The 17,842-nt window shown below is 36.0% G+C and overlaps 1 protein-coding gene across 5 annotated transcripts in view; it reads right to left on the reverse strand.

The window, feature by feature from the left end:
• PPFIBP1 (PPFIA binding protein 1) overlaps positions 1-17,842 on the reverse strand; it is a 207,306-nt gene that overhangs the window by 25,823 nt on the left and 163,641 nt on the right. For 3 of the 5 annotated variants that reach the window (XM_037845741.1, XM_037845737.1, XM_037845738.1), the window contains 8 exons: positions 14,385-14,471; positions 13,217-13,330; positions 12,233-12,364; positions 9,129-9,221; positions 7,246-7,360; positions 5,360-5,392; positions 3,845-3,906; positions 197-281 (listed from right to left, as the gene is read on the reverse strand). In XM_037845741.1, the coding sequence (XP_037701669.1) occupies positions 197-281; positions 3,845-3,906; positions 5,360-5,392; positions 7,246-7,360; positions 9,129-9,221; positions 12,233-12,364; positions 13,217-13,330; positions 14,385-14,471 (721 nt within the window). The remainder of the gene's footprint in view (positions 1-196; positions 282-3,844; positions 3,907-5,359; positions 5,393-7,245; positions 7,361-9,128; positions 9,222-12,232; positions 12,365-13,216; positions 13,331-14,384; positions 14,472-17,842) is intronic. The other 2 variants (XM_037845742.1, XM_037845740.1) reach the window with 1 other exon arrangement.

Below are 17,842 nucleotides of genomic sequence, written 5' to 3' on the forward strand. Positions count from 1 at the left end.
TGTATAATCAACTCCTTAAAGAGGCTCTCCCTGGCCAATATCATCATCATGTCTGGCAGATAACAGTTGCCCAACAAATATTATTGAATTAATGAATGAACTATCTAATTTGAGACAATGGATACAGTCCATGAAAGAAATTGAGGCTGAATGTTAAGTTCACAGCCACTTAAAATCAAGTAGAGCTACAATCCACCTTTTTTATCTTGAGCCAGTATGACCGTGTCTTGCATTTTCTTGTATCTGTTCAGGCACTGCCGAAGATCTTCTATTTTCCGATCCTATTAATAAAATAAATTGTCATTTTTAATATTATGATTTTAAAATGGTAAAAGTAATTGTGACACAAAGAATAAGTAGACATAAATTATTTACATTTTTCAAAGAGGACATTCTAAACTTTAGTAAATATGGTAATATCTAGAATATTTTCCTACATACATCAGAGAGATGGAAAAAGTACCTCTAAAATTAGAGCTCCTATCCTTCAGCTGCCATCTTTAAAAAACAGAAACAAAACAAAGCAATAAGATACAAAACAACAAACAACTTTAATTACTCTCTTCTCTAACTTCACTTAGAAGAATCTTGAAAGAATGATCTACAGTCTTCACTTTATCAGCTGTCGTTAATCAACACCTGGCTTTTCCCATCTCAAAACACTCCACCAAAGTTGGTTTGATTAGTCATTAGTGACTTCCTATCCAGAAAAAGCAACGAACACTTTTCACACTTTTACTAATTTGATATCTATACGGCAATTGACTGATTCCACTCTTTCTTTCTTTCACTTCTCTTTCTACTCTTTATTTTCTTCTATTCTGATGTCTTAATCCCTTGATCAAACAGATATTCTACTTCCATAATCCCCACTCTCTTCCTAACACAGGCTATTAAATGTTAGAGCTTCAAGGTTTTGTCCTGGACCCTCTTCTTTTCCCAAGTCCTCAACTGTGGCAGATTATAAAAATGGCCTCCCTTGCTCCTCCTACAGAGTTTCTGGGCTTGGCCAAGTGACTTGCTTTGGCCAATAAGACATCAACAAACAAGATTTAAACAAAGGTTTGAAAAGTATTTGCTTGTCCTTTCTTGCTGCTCTCGGGAGCACTGACACCACGATGTGAAGACGACTAGGCTAGCCGAGGGGAGGATGAGATACCATGTGGGGAAGAGATGAATCATCTCAGATGGGGACAACCTATACCAATCTGTCAATCACCAGACATGTCAGTGAGGCCATCCTAGACCATCCAGCCCCAGCCGAGCTACCAGCTGATGAAAAATCAGCCAACCCAGCCAAGGTCAGAAGAACCACCCAGTCAATCTACAGAAGTACGAGAAATAATAAATGTGGCTTGCCATGGAGCAAAAGCTAACTGATTCTTCAGATATAGCTTAGTTCCACCAATCTTCAATTCTTTATTTTTCCGAACACTCATGAGGCTTACTCCACACTAATCTAGAATTCTACATTAGTTCTACAATTTGGATTCAATTTACAACTTCCTATGAGAAATCTCCTTTTAAATATCCTATCAGCACATGATAATAAATCCAAAATTAACTCATTATCTGCACCAAATACTTGAGTGTCTGCTTGACACTCAACCCTTACCGCTGTCAAGGGCACCCTCATTCACCCAGTTGCCCAAACCAGAAAATTACTCTCATTCCACAAATCCAAAGAATCATTAAATCTTTTCAACTCCAAAGTCTCTTTCTTCCTTGCTACTTCACTGCCACTGACTTACTTCAAAACTGTTCATTCCCATCCCACTCCCAAACTATTTTAACAGCATCTTAACTGTTCTGTCTTCACTGTTCCTCCTCTATTCTTGCCTCCATTCTGCCACCAGAGTTAGCATTTTAAAATGGCAATTTAATTATGTAACTGCCCAAGGCCTAGAAGCTAACACTCCAACTCATTAGACTAGCATACAAGACCTCCTGCCATCTAACTAAGCTCTTTCGTCAGCCTCAAAGCCTCAAACAGCACTGGGCTGTTTCAAGTCTTGGTTACGAGATAACCTAATAGGCAACTCCTGTGCTTCCTCAGAATTTGCTCAAATTTCCCCTGTGAAGCCTTTTGCAACCCCCAATAAAGACTTGTCAGTTTTGGTGCTTATTGAAGGAGAAAAATTAAAACAAAATCAATTTCAGTGGTTTCTTTTTAACAAAGGTGATGGTGGATGTGGTGATAAATGTACAACTATGTGATGATACTGTGAGCTGTTGACTGTATACTTTGGATGGGTTGTATGGTGTGTGAATATATCTCAATAAAATTGCATTTTAAAAAAAGCTATGGTGGGCAGCTACTAATTACTTTCCTTTTTATTCAACAGCACAAAAGACCAGCAAAAAGAAACCTATATATAATGGGGCTGTGGTGGTTGTGGTGATGGTGGTTGTAGGGATGAAAATGAATTTATTTCCACGGAGTAAAGAGCAAATAAAGACAGCGAAAAGCAAAAATAAATAAAAGTAAATAAAGCTACAAGAAAAACAGACCAAGCAAGAATTGGAGAAAGAAATGTATGAGACAAAAAGATCCAGCCAAAGTTCTTTGGCATTTTCTTGTTTTATATTTCCTTAAAGTTACTCTTTTCTTGGGAAAATGCTCCCTTTGTCCATATGTTAAGGGACACAAGGGGAGAGCAATTCTGACAATATTCACTGAACCCTATTCTTGCTGCCTGCCAGGTACATGGCTGGTTAGATAAGCCATGAGGAAACACGGTGGCTTGGCAGGGATGGTAGGTTGGAGTCACCTGCCCAGAAAAACAGGCTCTTAATCTTAATCAATTCCTGTGGGTGTGAAATCATTGTAAATAGGACATTTTGATGAGGTTACTTCAGTTAAGGTGTGGCCCAACTGAATCAGGATGGGTCTTAATCCTATTACTGGAGTCCTTGTAAGCAAAGTTAAATGGAGAGAGAAGCAATGGGGAGCAGCCAGAAGCTAGAAGTCAATGGAACCCACAAGAGAAAGGAAGAGACCTTGCCATGTGCACTGCCATGTGACAGAAAAGCCAAGGAACCCTAAAGATTGCCAGCCAGCCAGAAGACACTGACTTTGGAAGGAAACAAGCCTTCTAGCCTCTGAAACTATGAGCCAAGAAATTCCTATGATTAAGCTAACCCATTGAATGGCATTTGTTCCAGCAGCCAGAAAACTCAAACAGTAGGTAATGGCATCCTTGCTCTTAAGCAGGATGAAACACCCTTTGTGGGTGAACAGAACTAACAATCCCCAATCCCTTCCCCATCCAAAAGAAAAGAACCACTGGAGACTTTGGTATTAGGGTAGTAAACAAAGCCCAGGCCCATTCTTGACTCCATGGTGCCCGTGCCTCTGTTTTCTGGCATCTCACCTCTTGGGAGAGCAGAGACAATAGTGTGAGGGAAATAGTATGTACATGGAGAGAGAAAATCAACACGACCATGAAGTTGTCGTGGGCCACCACCTATAGAGTTCACATGTGAACCCAGAATTTCCAGTAACCACAGAAAGGATGTACTTGGAATATATCCTTTTCTCTTTTGTCTCCTGAATATACAGAAAGGATCTCATGGCTTGACCATTTTCAAAATTCATAGGGGTTGGGAGGGGTTCTCAGCTAAGAGGTGGAGCCAGTCCTGCTGGTCCCATCCCCATGTACAGATTCACAGTTAAAAATCCCACCCCTGAGAGCAGGCCCATCTGGGCACAGGCTTGCCCCTTAAATGTAAGCAGCGTTTGGAGTATGATCCTTCAAACTGGGCTGTCTCTGGAAAACAGCATGGAATGACCAAAATGGTGTTATAAAACATCCAATTAAATATTCAGATTTCATTTGGATACCTTCTCTTCATTTGCTGCCATCAAAGACTCCACAGCTTTTTTCATTTTTTGTACTTCAATATCTGAAAATAACACAACATCAAATCAGAAACAGCTGAGTTAACAGGTGTGACAATGATGAGAAACTACTTACTCTTCAGATTGAAATGTTCTAAGGTAAACATGTTAATGATTTGTTTTGTTCATACTTTTTAAAAAAGGAACATTTAACACACACATTCTCTTCTAGGGAAAATTTGAAAAATGAACACCTTCCACCTCACCTAAACACTCATATTTCAGAAAGAAAACAGTAAGAGTATGTGAGAGTTAACCACCCCCTCAAAGCAACAACAAAATGCTCATGGAAAACCCTGCAGATAAAATTTGAGAGCTATAACAATAAAAACATGGAGGTTTGTTTGTTTGTTTGTTTCTTTCTTTCTTTGAAGAAACCTATAAAGCAGTGGACGAAAGCAGTGAATGGTGTACTTAATGACAAAGGCAGAAGAAATGATATTCGGTTATAATAAGATGGAGGCACAAATGATAAAAGCCTGATGGAATGTGATATTTACATGAGTAGTCATGCTAGGGAGTTGGTTGTAGCTTCCATACAGAAGGATAATAAGTACTTTGCTTCATCTATAAACTTCATTTCCAATACTACTTCAGAATAGATTTTAAGACATAAAAGCCAAAGAATGCTGAACGTGATTTTTCTCTGAACTTGAAATACAAATACAAAAACAAATATTTTAAAGATGAAAAGTTACCCCAAATGAAATCACAAATAAAAAAGAGAAACAGAGAAAAAATTTCAGCCCTGGCTGCTTGCTTCTGGGAAAAATTACTACTTTAGATAATTTTTTAAAACAGTGACACATCATTCAGCAAATACATTTTCGATTAAAGTGTTTCTATAGGACTAGCCTCCAACCCCCCCCCCCCCTTTTTTGAAGGCATATTGCCCTTGATTTAAGGATTCAATGGCTAGAGGAAAGATCCCATATCAAGGATTTATCTTTAGGTTGCATTACAGTAAAATATTCCAGGCCCCATTTATTGGCCTGGATACAATCTCTTTTGTAAGACCAAGAGGTTACAAGCATCTATCATAGACCTTGGCAGAACAGTGGGACTGAAAACATTAAAAAGCAAAAGCAAAGCTCAAATTGATCTTTTAACATTGGCAAACATAAGAATAGTGGGTTTTCATAGGGGCACGACCATTATTTTCTCCTCTGACCCTGTACCACCTGGATCACAGAGAAAACATTTTCTTGCCTGTACCATTCTGGGTCCCCTATTGTTTCTGTGGAGTAAAAGGGCTGAATTCGACAAAATCTGCAAAACCATCTTTTACCCATGATTTTACTGTTTGTTTGTTCTCCTCTGTTTTATATACTTTGAAGAAATGGGAGGCTTATTGATGAAGCAACTTTATATCTTTGGTGAGAGAAATGTTTTAAAACACATGCAAAGAACAGTCCAAGTAGTACTTCTGATAAATGTAAAGGCTGATAGAAACCTTACTTTTTTCTTTGAGCTTCTTTTTAAAATTTTCATCTGTGCAGGAAAACCCATTGAATTGGAAGTTAGCATACATCACAACAATAAATAATATTTTAAAAGCACTACTACTTAGCCTCCATTTGCATATAAAAAGGGATTCTAACCTCATAAAAATTGAATATTAAGCACCATTTTGTGACATTAAGATTGGTACTACAATAAAGAATGCTCTGTGCGAGGTGACGGACTCCTACATAATTAATCAGAAGACCTAAATTCTATCACTTTATCTTTCTGAACCTTGACTTTCTCATATTAAAATTAGGCTTGTGGACTACAAGAGCTTCTTACACTACATGTGGCTAAAAACTAAAACTGAAAAAAAAACAAAAAAAAAACAAAAGAACTGCTGGTTGTGATTGCTTTGGTGGTATTTTACATTTCCATCATACAATATTTGGTAAGAATCCAGTTGTTTTGTTTTTTTATGTTTCTTTCACACAATATTTGTTAGAAATCCAGTTATTTATTTTTTACATTTCGATCACAGTCCAGTACATGGTCCTCCTGTGCATGACCAGAACATGGCTTATGCCACAGTCATCTCACCACTCAAGTTCAACAATGCTGAAACAAATGGTCCATCTCCTGTTCAATGAAATGAGTGCACTGCTCTTATCTTTAGATGCTGTGGTAACATCAGATTGCCATGACGTTTCTAAATGCCTACTCTTGACCCCTGCATTGACCTGGCTGTGCATGAACAGCAAACAGTTCACTGACTAGCACCAGTCCCCAGTCAGACTTAGGGTAATCCACTGTAATATATTCCATAGCACACAGTCCTATGATTCCACTTTATTCTTGAAACCCTAAGAACATGACCAGTTTCTGAATATCCTTTAAGAATGCACACTTCTATACATACCAAAATACAGGGGGAAAAAAAATCCATTTTCCTCAATGAACTGAGTTTTTTGATCAATAGAGAGCTGTTACACCTTCAGGTATATAATCGTATTCTAGAACCAAGACTTTAGAGATAGTCTAATTCCAGTCTTTCATTGTGCAGACAATGATGTTACTCATTCTCACATAATAGATAAAAATTTGTCAACGCTACACTAAATGGAATTTGTCCTGTTTTGTCAGAAGTTGTTTTGGTATCTTATAGTGTCACAGGTGCCACTTATAATCATAAAGAAAGGTTAAACTCTGCATAGTGTTATCAGATGTTATGTGTATTACATTTCCAAATATGATTTATAAGACACATTTTATTTGAGGTGTTTTCTATTAAGTACAACCTACATTATTAAAATAATGTCCATATAATATTCAGAACATCCTAGAATATGAAAAAAGTTTTAGATAAATTTGTACATTTTTCTAAAAACAAAAACAGGCAACTTTTGCTTTCTAGGTTAAGGACTAGCTCTACGGTATGAAATTTTCATTGATTTTTTAAAGACAGAGAGCATGTACGCTTTCCTTGCTTTTCTCAACAGAGCAGGATAGATTTCCGTATCTCTGATTTTGTGTTGTCTCAAGATCGTTCAGAAGGAAACAATCTTGGGACATGGTAATGTTTTCTTTTAATTCTTTTTGACACTTCATCTAGTGCAACTTGGACAAGTGTGTGCAAATGACGAGAAAGTACAATTTACTAATCTAAAATGAACACACAAAAAATTACAGAATTTCTCCAGCTGCTAATAAGAAATTTAATGGATTCCCGATCACAATAAATGGTCTTGGAGAATTCCCTGTGGACGTGGGCCTAGATGGCTTCTGCTACTCTTCCCTTTCTTTGTTTAAAAATTAGAAAGTGATTACCACAAGATTCTTTGACAGATTACAGAGGATTTTGACAAAATAAGATAACAAATATTAAACATATTTTTTACCTCTATCAAGAATCTCGATGCCTTCTCCTTTCATCTTGCAAACCAATTTATCTTGTAGCCTTTTTACTTCAGATTCCTTCTCCTCCAGTTTTTCTTTTAAAGATGTCAGTTCATCCTACAAATTATAAAATTAGTTTGAAAACAGCAGATTGCAAAAAGACTATTATTTAAATCAATAATTAGTTTTTGTGAAGAAAACAATAATTTACAAGAATTTAGACACAAATGTCAGAAATCAAACAATGGCAACAATAAGTAGGAAGGAGGGCAATAAAAGTCCAATTTATAATAATTATGAATAACTCTGTCAAGGTTCTTTATGACCAAATTAAAAAGAAATATTTTAAAGTATAATTAAGGATAGTGTAGCCCTAAGGATCAAATCTTATGTCAAAAGAAAAAAATCTGATCAAGTTAATCATGAAAGATGATCAAATAAAAGCTTAGCATCATAATAGCAAAACAAAATACAAATTTATGAATATATGTAAACATTTGTTTGATGTTTAGTCATCATTTCAAAGATGGCACACATGCTCCTTAGACAAGCTTCGAGTTTAGTTAGTGAGTAAATTAGCAGTTTAAGAATAACTTAAGCTAAGTCATGGGACTAAATAATCCACCCTCAAAAATAAGAGCACAATCTCCTAAAACAATGGGAGAAATTACATTTTGAAAACAGATTTTTATGTTCTATAGCATCTAAGTGTCTGTTAAAGATCCTAAGTCCAATTTTCTTTTTACTATTCTTTTATTTCTCAGTTTCATTTTGATAAAGAATTTCTAGTAAGCTTCAGCAAATTTACATTTTACTGGCTCTATTTACAACAGAAAACAGAGCTATGCAATGCTAACAAACATAACTTTATATTTGATAACACATTTTGAGTCCCTAAAGATATTTATTACTTTTAGTACTATGAGTAGGTGTAGCTCTCCAAACACCTAGGAAGTTGGCCCTATAGTTTTCATTTACTTTTATGGTAGAAGTACACACCAAGTGCAAGAAATTTTCAGTAGCACTGGTAAGCAGTGCAGCCCTATTCTCACAGTGCTGCATCTAAGCAGTAGTTTCTATTCCCTGCCGTAATATAGTTAACTGCAATATACATTTACCTTCAAGAAAGTCCTGAAAGAGGAAAGCTCTCTCTACTGTTGATATGAAACTGAATTCTTTCACAGGTGAACTACTACAATTAGTTAAGACAGTCAGATTTAATTTAAAAGCCAGTATTTTTATTTTACCTGTTTATTATATTATTTTTCACTAGTTATTTCATATGTTTCTGAAAACAAGATCAGGGATCCTACTGCCCCTTTAATCAGCTTTAAACACATTTTAATAAACAGATGACACACACACACAATGAATGCACACATTACTAAAAACACCATCACGGCAAAACGACAAAGCCAGAGAGCAACAGGCCACAGTCCATTACCCACGGTCTACCACACCTTTAGTGACTCCCATTTTTGTTCCATCCGCTGCTTTTCATACTGCATCTGACCCACCTTGATTTTCATGCTAGAAAGTTTGGCCATTAAAGACTGGTAGAGAGACAGAGGAATGAAAGAAAAGTATAGATAGAAAAAGACAAGCTAAATAACCAAGAATATAGTATCAGTTCATAAGAGAGGTTATTAGATAATTCAGAGAAATGACAGGTTATATTCTGTAAGAGTAGTTAAGCCCTGGTTTTGACCCAGAACCATAGCGTTTAAATTCAAGAGGTTTCCAGCTTGGGGAAACACTTCGTTCACTTGTAAAATTTATTCCTTATCCTATACTAAGTAGAAACTGTATTTTATTTATATTGCTGATCATAGATAAGTAGTGAAGCCATTTGTTTAAAATTTTTTTTACCAGTGAGAAAACTTACTTTGGTTGATTTTAGCTTTTTCTCATATTGAAGTCTTTCACTGTCCATTTCACTGACTCTCAACCTCAAATCATTGATCTCTTGCATTAGCCCCTGTCCAAAAGGAAAACAAGGAAATGTACTAGGAAAACAGTAACAGTTATTTATTATGAAATAGCAGCTTGGAAATCTTAAGAAGCAAACAGCTTCTAGAATTAAAGTTGTATTAAAAAGATCACACAAATAGAAATAAATGTTATCTCCCTAAAAACTGAAACATTTTTCCATTTAAAAAATACTGCTTTACACTGGGGACTGCCAGCTTGGTGGGCCGAGCCCTCGATCTCAGGGCTTGCCCTCATGAAGCCTGTTGCTGCAAAGGAGAGGCTAAGCCTACTCATAACGGTGCCTAAGAATCACCCCCAGAGAACCTCTTTCGTTGCTCAGATGTGGCTTCTCTCTCTAAGCCAACTCATTAGGTAAACTCACTGCCCTCCCCTCTTTTTGACATAATTCAAACTCAGAATTCAAATTCAAGGAAAAAAATCAGTTTCTCTCATTTGTTGAAAATAATCATCTTTGCCATACTATGAGTCATTAGTGATCTTCTCATCAACTCTGTCTTTTTAACATATATTTTCCCACTTTCTCATTATTAAGAAACAGTTTTGAGTTCTATTTGGTATTGCGTTTTACTTCCTTTAGAAACAGTAGCAATTCATAGAGAAGAACAAACAATTGAAGAAAAAGGAATTATAAAATGGGACAACTTCTCTATTTAAAAACCAGACCAAAATAAAACTACCCAATTATCTTTTGTGGCAACATTTTAAATAGGAATCCAAATCTCCAACCAGAAGGAAGTCCTATCTTCCCATGATAACTCAAGCTGGAAAAAGCTCCTTAATGTGAAATTTATAAAAATTGGATACAAATTATTCGGTTACTTTTTAATCAGAAGTTCAGTCCTTTATAAAAAGAAAGTCCCTGTTGTCTTTCCCTTTTTTCTTTCAGAATTCTTTTGGGCTCCCACAGTAATTCAATTTGTGGGAGCTGTGCTCTTGGCCAGAAGGGGGCACTGTTAAATGAGGCTAACCACCTCCCATCAGCAATTCCTGGGACAAGAAAGTACTGAACCTTTAAAAAAAAAAAAAGACTTTCTGCCCCAATCTTTTGGAAATGCCTATACTTCTTTCCCACTCCAATATTTTCCTAGAAATTAATTTCCAAATAATCTAAAATTCTAAGAGAGTTAAAAGATTTTAGGTTCATGAAACTGGTCAGGAACCCATTTTACTTTTAGTAAGGAACTGACAGAAACAAGCATTCAATTAGGTTTTAATTTTGAAGACTATTTTCATATATACCATCACAAAGTTTATTAACAATCTTATAATCTCTGGGTATGTACACACTACTTTTCCCAGCAGTGATGAATATTTATTAGAAAATTGTCAAGGGCTAAGTTTACTGAAAGTTTGATTAAAGGTCATTATGCATATGATTGAGAATGCAAGAGTGAAGTAAGGAAACCCTGGTAAAAAAAATGAAAGTTTAAACAAAATAGAGGCTAAGTCAAAGGATGTAAATATTGCTCTGAGGTTTTACAAAAAATCACAAAACATTTAGTGCAATTTAGCCCTAATGTTTGGTTAACATCTTGTGTCCAAATTAAACTAACAGCAGTCATAGAGATTAAGGATTCCCCTAAACTTTGTGTACCTAATGCAAAAGACTACTTCTTGATCCCATGTACTGTAACTTCCTTCCCAGCAGCAGAGCCAGCTCCCCAACCTTGCTTTCCATTTGTTGACTGAGTTTTGCTATCATCTTCTGCAGCGACTGTGGGCTCATGGAATGACCCAACAAGGAAAAAGAAAAGTAATAGACTTTGGAAAAAATGCAGAAAGGCAAGAATTTTAAAGAAATTGGATAACTTTCTAAGTACTCTTTTGGAAAGCCAAACAGCTTTTAAAACCCAAATCCTTATCCAATGATCCCTACAGGTGACTGACAAAGAACTTTAAGATTAAAGCATGAACCAAGTAAGGGATTTACCTTTGCCATGAAGGAAGCAAGACATATATCAAGATTTCCATTATAAATGGATCTTTCACAGAAAATTTAATTTTGAAAACAGCAATGGGGTATACCTTGTTATCTTCAAATCTAACAAAGGATTTTCATATAGTGGATAACATGTAAAGTATCTGATATCATCATGGCATATAGTTGGCATATAATAAATGTTTGAAATGAAGACAGAGATGAAAAATAAATTATTTCTTCTCCTCTCCTTCTTGGTACCCATTTTCTGATACACTACGATACCTTTCCATTCAGCCCCAACCTAGGAAATAAAATAGGGGGAGAAAAGGAGCGGAGCTGTTCCTTGGGAGTGAAGGAATTTCTGTAGCTCCTTATGTTTCATTTCAAATGAATAGATTTCAAGTGAATAAATTTCTCTCTCCACCAACAAAGTAACAAATGAACAAACAAGACATGGATTAACAATAAAATAGTGAGAATAAACAATAAAACTTGCTTATTTGGTACTTCAAGCCTGTAAAATAGGTACGTCAAGTTGTACAATCTACCCTAAACTTCAAAAAAGTTTAGGGAGCCTTATTTATTTGGAATGACTTATGTGTGAAATAGTCCAAAATTAGAAGGCCAAATTAAATGACCTCTAAAAAGTTCTGTGGTTTTATGGTTAGATAATATAAACATATTCTTTAAACACATTAAAAATCTACCTATTATGTAGTAAAGAATCAGTTTACCTATCAGTAAAATTATTCACTTAAACACATTATTTACAAAATTAGGAAAACTGGTATGGATGGATGGAAGACTGGATAGATAGATGATAGATAGAAACAGTAGAATTTCCAAATATTCTCAAAAGTATTGGCTGATGAAAGGATTAAAATTTCATATCAAAAGTCTCAGAATAAAAATTGCTATTAACATCTATGTGATAACAAGTTGATGTAAACAGAGTTTATTCTTAAAAGCATGGGTGCAGGCATATAGCAATTAATTGCCCCTCTTCATGGCTCTGAGGATTTTCAACTTTTCTCTAGGAATGTGTACACGCGTGTGTCTGAGATGGTGCTGCTTACCTCTGTGTCTCTGAACCTATCTTCATAATCCACCCTATCCTTCTCTACAGCAGTCAGTTTCAACTTCAAGTTAGATATTTCGGCCATCAGGTCCAATTTTTGAGTTTCTAAGGATGTCCTACTTAGAAGCTCCTATTGAAAATTTAAGAGATATACGTAAGAGTTGTTTATTATAAACAGCCACATTAGGCTCATTTATGATTGCCAAAGCAGCAACTATCAAGTAGAGGATTTGGTGGAGTAAATTACTAAATACACACACTTTAAAAAAATTTACTTTAGTTACTCACCTTTGTCTGTTTATTAGAGGAGACATATTATTCAGACTCACACACATTATATATATATATATAATATACCCCTTATATATTCTTAAGTCTGATGATAACATTGATGATGATATTACTTTGCCATGTGTCAGGCAACTACTCTGAAATTTATTATCAAGAGGTTGAATCCTCACAACCTCATAAGAGGTAGAAAATCTCATTATCCTTATTTAACACACGAGGATGCTGAGAAAACGGAGAGGTTAAGCAACAGCAAGAAAAAGGCAAAAACCTATGCAGTCTAGCTCCAATCTGTACTCTATCACTATATGAACAGGTCCTCTCATATGAGCACTGTGCGTGTGTGTTTGTGTGTGTATATTATGAGGTGTTTTTCCAATAACAAAGTTCATATATGGTGTTTATCGTTTTTCTTAATCATAAAATTTATGCTCATGGTTGAAAGTTAGGAAACCATATGAAAGCATAAAGAAAACGAAAATTACCTGCAATTCTATTAATACATTATTCCAGGTTCTGATTACATAAACACTTTATATTGTATGTTTTGTGACCCCACTACTTTAAATTTTTGCTTAAAATATGCCAGTCTCAGGGAATCACAAACTTTACTACCGTTATCAGAGCTGACACAAATGTAGTATCAAAAAGTCTGACAGGGAAATTCCGCCTTGGGGCCTGCTTCTGTACATACCTGCTGCAGCATTTCTTCTGTAGCATTCAATTTCTCTCTGTGTTCTTCAAGACAAAACTCCAAATCTCGAATCTTTTCTCCCTGAGCCTCTACCTGGTCTGTTAACACACTTACCTATACTTAGAAGAAAATACTGCAGTGAGTTAGAAAGAATTTTGGGTTGCATTGCATACTTTATTTCTTTACAAAGAACAAAAACTGAAATAATCTCAACACTCTTTCAGTTATAAAGAAAAAATTTTGAGAATTAATGAGAAGGTAGTGATTTTTTCACATTCTTTTTTATTATTTTTTTTAATCTAAAGAACCCCTATTCAGTTTTGGATAGTGATGTTGCTGATTAGGGATCTGCAGACTTTATAGGTGAAAACTATTTCAACTACTCATCAGGCAGAGTGTGTACACAAATTATCTATTTTTGAGGGGGGGCAGTATTGAAGGTTAAGAAAGGAAATGAAGCTAGTGTTTGAAACAGAAATTAACAAGGACTGTTAAAATTTAATACTTTAAGAAGAATAAAGAAAGGAACCCAGAGAATTCAAATCTCATGAGTTGTTTCATGATCATATTGTTTACAAGCATCTGTAAAAACCCAAGATGTAACTCATCACACACTAACAGTCCATGAAGAGCCCCTGGGTTAGTTCTTGATCCTTGGCATTTACTGCAAATCACTGTGAGTTTTTCCCCAAAGATCACCATCTACTAACTATAATTTAGTTCATTTAGTTTAAAATACCAAAGTAAAAATATTTGTCAAGCATTTAAAACAGACCTGCAAATTTAACCCCTACGTAGGACTCCCTCCACTCACAGCTGTGTTTTGTTTGGCCCACAGCAAAATTTTTTAAAATGAATAAATAAATAAATATATAAAAATCTGAATTTCTGATACATATTAAGATATCAGATCGGGTGACATAATACCTGTAGGCAGACAGCCCCAGTGAAGAATGGAGGCAGATTAGGGGTTGCTCCCTCTAAATGGGGTGTGCATACTCTGGTTCTCCCACAGTCCCCAAATAGGGATATTGTGCACAGGCGGTGTGCTGAACTTATTTCTGTCAGCAGTCTGGCTTCTGTAAGAATCTGAATTTGCCATCCCAATTCAAAATAAAATCTTCATAAGTAAGCCATGAGGACATATCAACACTGAAATATTACTTGCCTGAAGAACAAGGGATTCTTTATCATTTTCTAAACGTGCAAGCCTTTCTTGATACACATCTCCATTTCCAGGCAGGTGTCCATTTGTCTGAAAAAAAGAAATAGAATATGGGTAAGGCTGCCCCCCTTTAAAACTGATGAATTGTGAGTGAATGATAATTGCAAATATCTTTAATTCAAGGAATCTGAATTGATTTCAGCTGAATAGACAGCTGTCCCTGCCATTAACAGAAAACATGAGAATGCAACTTGGTTCATTTACCTCAAAACATAAGACAGGCATGTTAGGCATTTAGGAATGTTTTCACCAAACTAAACAACTTCTTATAAAGCAGATAATAAATATTCTTCATGGACAGAGGATATACACCCAAAGCTTTGCGAGTGTGTGCTAGGGTGGAATGCCCCTGTTTTCCTCAAATGCTCATTATCACTAGACTTCAGGGTGTAGATGCCGTCTCCACCTTTCCAGAACTGTCAATGCCCACCTTTAAAAAGGAGATGGCGGGGGCAACTTACACCACAGGCTGCTTCTTCCTACTCATGTCTCAAATCTTAGGACGACTTTCCTTCCTCTTTGAAGCTTTGAGTCTTTGGAGCCTTTGAAGTTTCCTCCCAAAGGCTAAACGCTCCAGTCCACAATCACTTCCCCTGATAGCACTCACTAACCGTGCTTATCAATGTTCTATCACTTTACATCTCAAATTCCTTAACTTCCTGTGGGTTTGCTTGTTCATGTAACATTGTGCGAAACTCTTGGGCAGAGCCTGTGAATTAGTATCCTCTTGTAACCTTCACAGTATCTGGCTCAGGGCTCTGCATATGCTTGTGCTCACTCCTTCTTCCCCTCACCTCCCACCTCCCTTTTATCAGATTTGATATATTTATGCACGGCATAAATGCCAAAGGAAGTAAAGATCGGGAAAGGAAGGAGATATTTTTTTGTCTTAGCTGTCCCAAATGTGCAAGCCATTAAGGAGACAAATGAAAAGGCCTGTGGAGAGCAGAAAACATAAAAATATCATTCTGAAATACAGTATATATATATGTTGTGGCTCTTGTTATATCATTTAAATAGTTCATACAATATCAACTGGAATAAAAGACAGTTGGAATCCAAAATGGTCAGGATGGAGTCTTCCAAAGTTCAACTAAAAAAGCTAATAACATTTTTGCATTCAGAACCAGAGAAAATATAAAATGTACATCCTTTCCGCCTAGAGCACATCTCATGAGACAACCTATTATTTTTCCAGAATTAATTGAAATTATTTTTCTAGCTTTCTAATAAGTGCAGTTTCCAGTATCAATTCTGGAAATAATATGTCATGTGTTGGAAGGAAAAAAAGAAGGGGGGGGGGGTGGAGGCTTTAATGAAAAAGAAAACTTCAGGATGTTTCCTCTAAAATCTAGATACATTTCCACCAGATACATTTTCCAAGAGGCCATAAAAGAATCAGAAGCTAATTTAATAAGTGTGCAATGTGTATTTAGAGTGGATAAAATTTTTAACATTGGCTGCTTGAAAACATGTCTGCACAATTTCCACAGCACATTTCCGTTCATGTTTTTAACTGAAGTGCCAGAATTAAGTTATAAGAATTATGAAAAGTCTGATGGAGTGGACTGGATGATTATCATCTCTAGGGACTAAAACAAAAATGATATTGAAATAAATTCTTGAGGACAGCTTTTTGGAAAAGAGCCAGGATGCATAATGCATGTTCTCAATCTAAGAAAGTGCTGAGATTGGCCCCGTACAGTTTTGAATACCTTATTTTGCTTATGAACATTAACAGACATCTGTTTAAAAAACCACACACAAGCAGTATCTTATAAACCCATACATTTCATTAGAAAAAAAGCTTTCTGCAGAGTAAGGACAAGATGCAAAACCTGTCTTTCTTCTGTATGGAGGAATTTACAGCAAGATTAGCAGTGTTTCCCCTCAAACTACTACAATGGAAATGAGATGTTCCAAAACCAGTTCTCCAAAATTATTCTAAAATAAAAACAATTTGAATTGAAAATCAATTCAAAATAAGCATACTTATGTTTCTCACATTGCACTGATATTCATAAGTGCTCTTAATGCCTAAGAGAAGTTTAATACTATTATTTTTAAACACTAAAAATCATTAAAGGAACATAAAGCAAAAGTTAAGAGCCACCAATGGAATTGTGTTCACTTATACAAGTAGCTAAAGCTCTGTTCTATTCAAACAGATTTATTTGTATTTCTGCCACTTTTGTTACTTTCTCCTTAAAAATGTTAGAGGGAGACAGATTTCCAATGCCCTGCTACTCCTATTGTTTCTCCATCTCTCGTGCTCTATCAGATCACTCAAAACTTCCCTGTACATGAAGCACTTTTTCATACACTAGTTTTATTCCTCCTAGATGGACTGTCTTCTCCTACACTTTCCCCTTGCTTCCTCACTCGTTAAAGTTCAGCTGAAATTTGCACTGTAACATCTTCTTTGAGTTAACTGTTCATTCATGTACCAGTTACAGTATCCAGATGCACCTTCGTTATAGCACGTATCACATTGGATGGACTACGGTTAGTACTGGGCCACAAATTCGTCCCTTTCTCCCATACATTGTGCATACTTTGTAAATAGATTCCTTGTTGCATTTGTCACATAGTAGTACTAACTAAATGAATGCTTATTGAAGGAAAGAAGGAATAAATGTGAGATGTTCAATGGATATAGGTTGAATAAAAGATGAATGAATGATTTATTCTAACCTGGCCTTCCTGCTTACAAGATTTTTATTCATTTTTCCTCCTCAACCTAAATACACACTCCAGGGTCAACCTTTAGACTTGCTCCTTTTTCCTCAAGCCTATACTTCCTCTTCCCACCATGTTCAGAAGGCGATCACAGAGCTATCTTAAAGGACAGTAGTTGAGGCCATCTTGCATGAACTCCCATATATACTTTCTTCTTCAGTGCATTATCTTACATATTGACTCCTACATCTTCCCTCCCTTTCTTCCTACTGGCCTTGGGGAACTGGGTCTTAATACTTCCCTAAAAGCTCATCATTCCACCTCTGCTTTAGAACCTATCATTTCCTGCTTCCCCAAGACCCACAATTATCACCCCAATCCTTAACATTTTCAATCTCTTCTTCTTCATGAATGCATCCATTCTCCTTTCCAACATATACCCCAGAGCTCTGTGCCCACCACTGTACTCACCTCCCACTCCTCTCTGCCTATACGAATCCTGCCCATCCTTCATGGCCAGTTCCTCACTCCTCTTTCTTATATTGTGCCATTCTCCTCTCCCTTTCCACTGGCTTCCCTTCTATGGTCTGTTGTGCACTTCACAGTCATGTTCTGACGTGGACAGTCTTCTAGAAATTTTATGTGAGTTGGTCATTTATTCTTCCTAATAATCCTTAGCACACAACTGAGTCTTAAATTTCCTTTGAATCTCCCATGATGTC

The sequence above is a fragment of the Choloepus didactylus genome, chromosome 8 (assembly GCF_015220235.1).
Source record: "Choloepus didactylus isolate mChoDid1 chromosome 8, mChoDid1.pri, whole genome shotgun sequence".
NCBI lineage: Eukaryota > Metazoa > Chordata > Mammalia > Pilosa > Megalonychidae > Choloepus > Choloepus didactylus.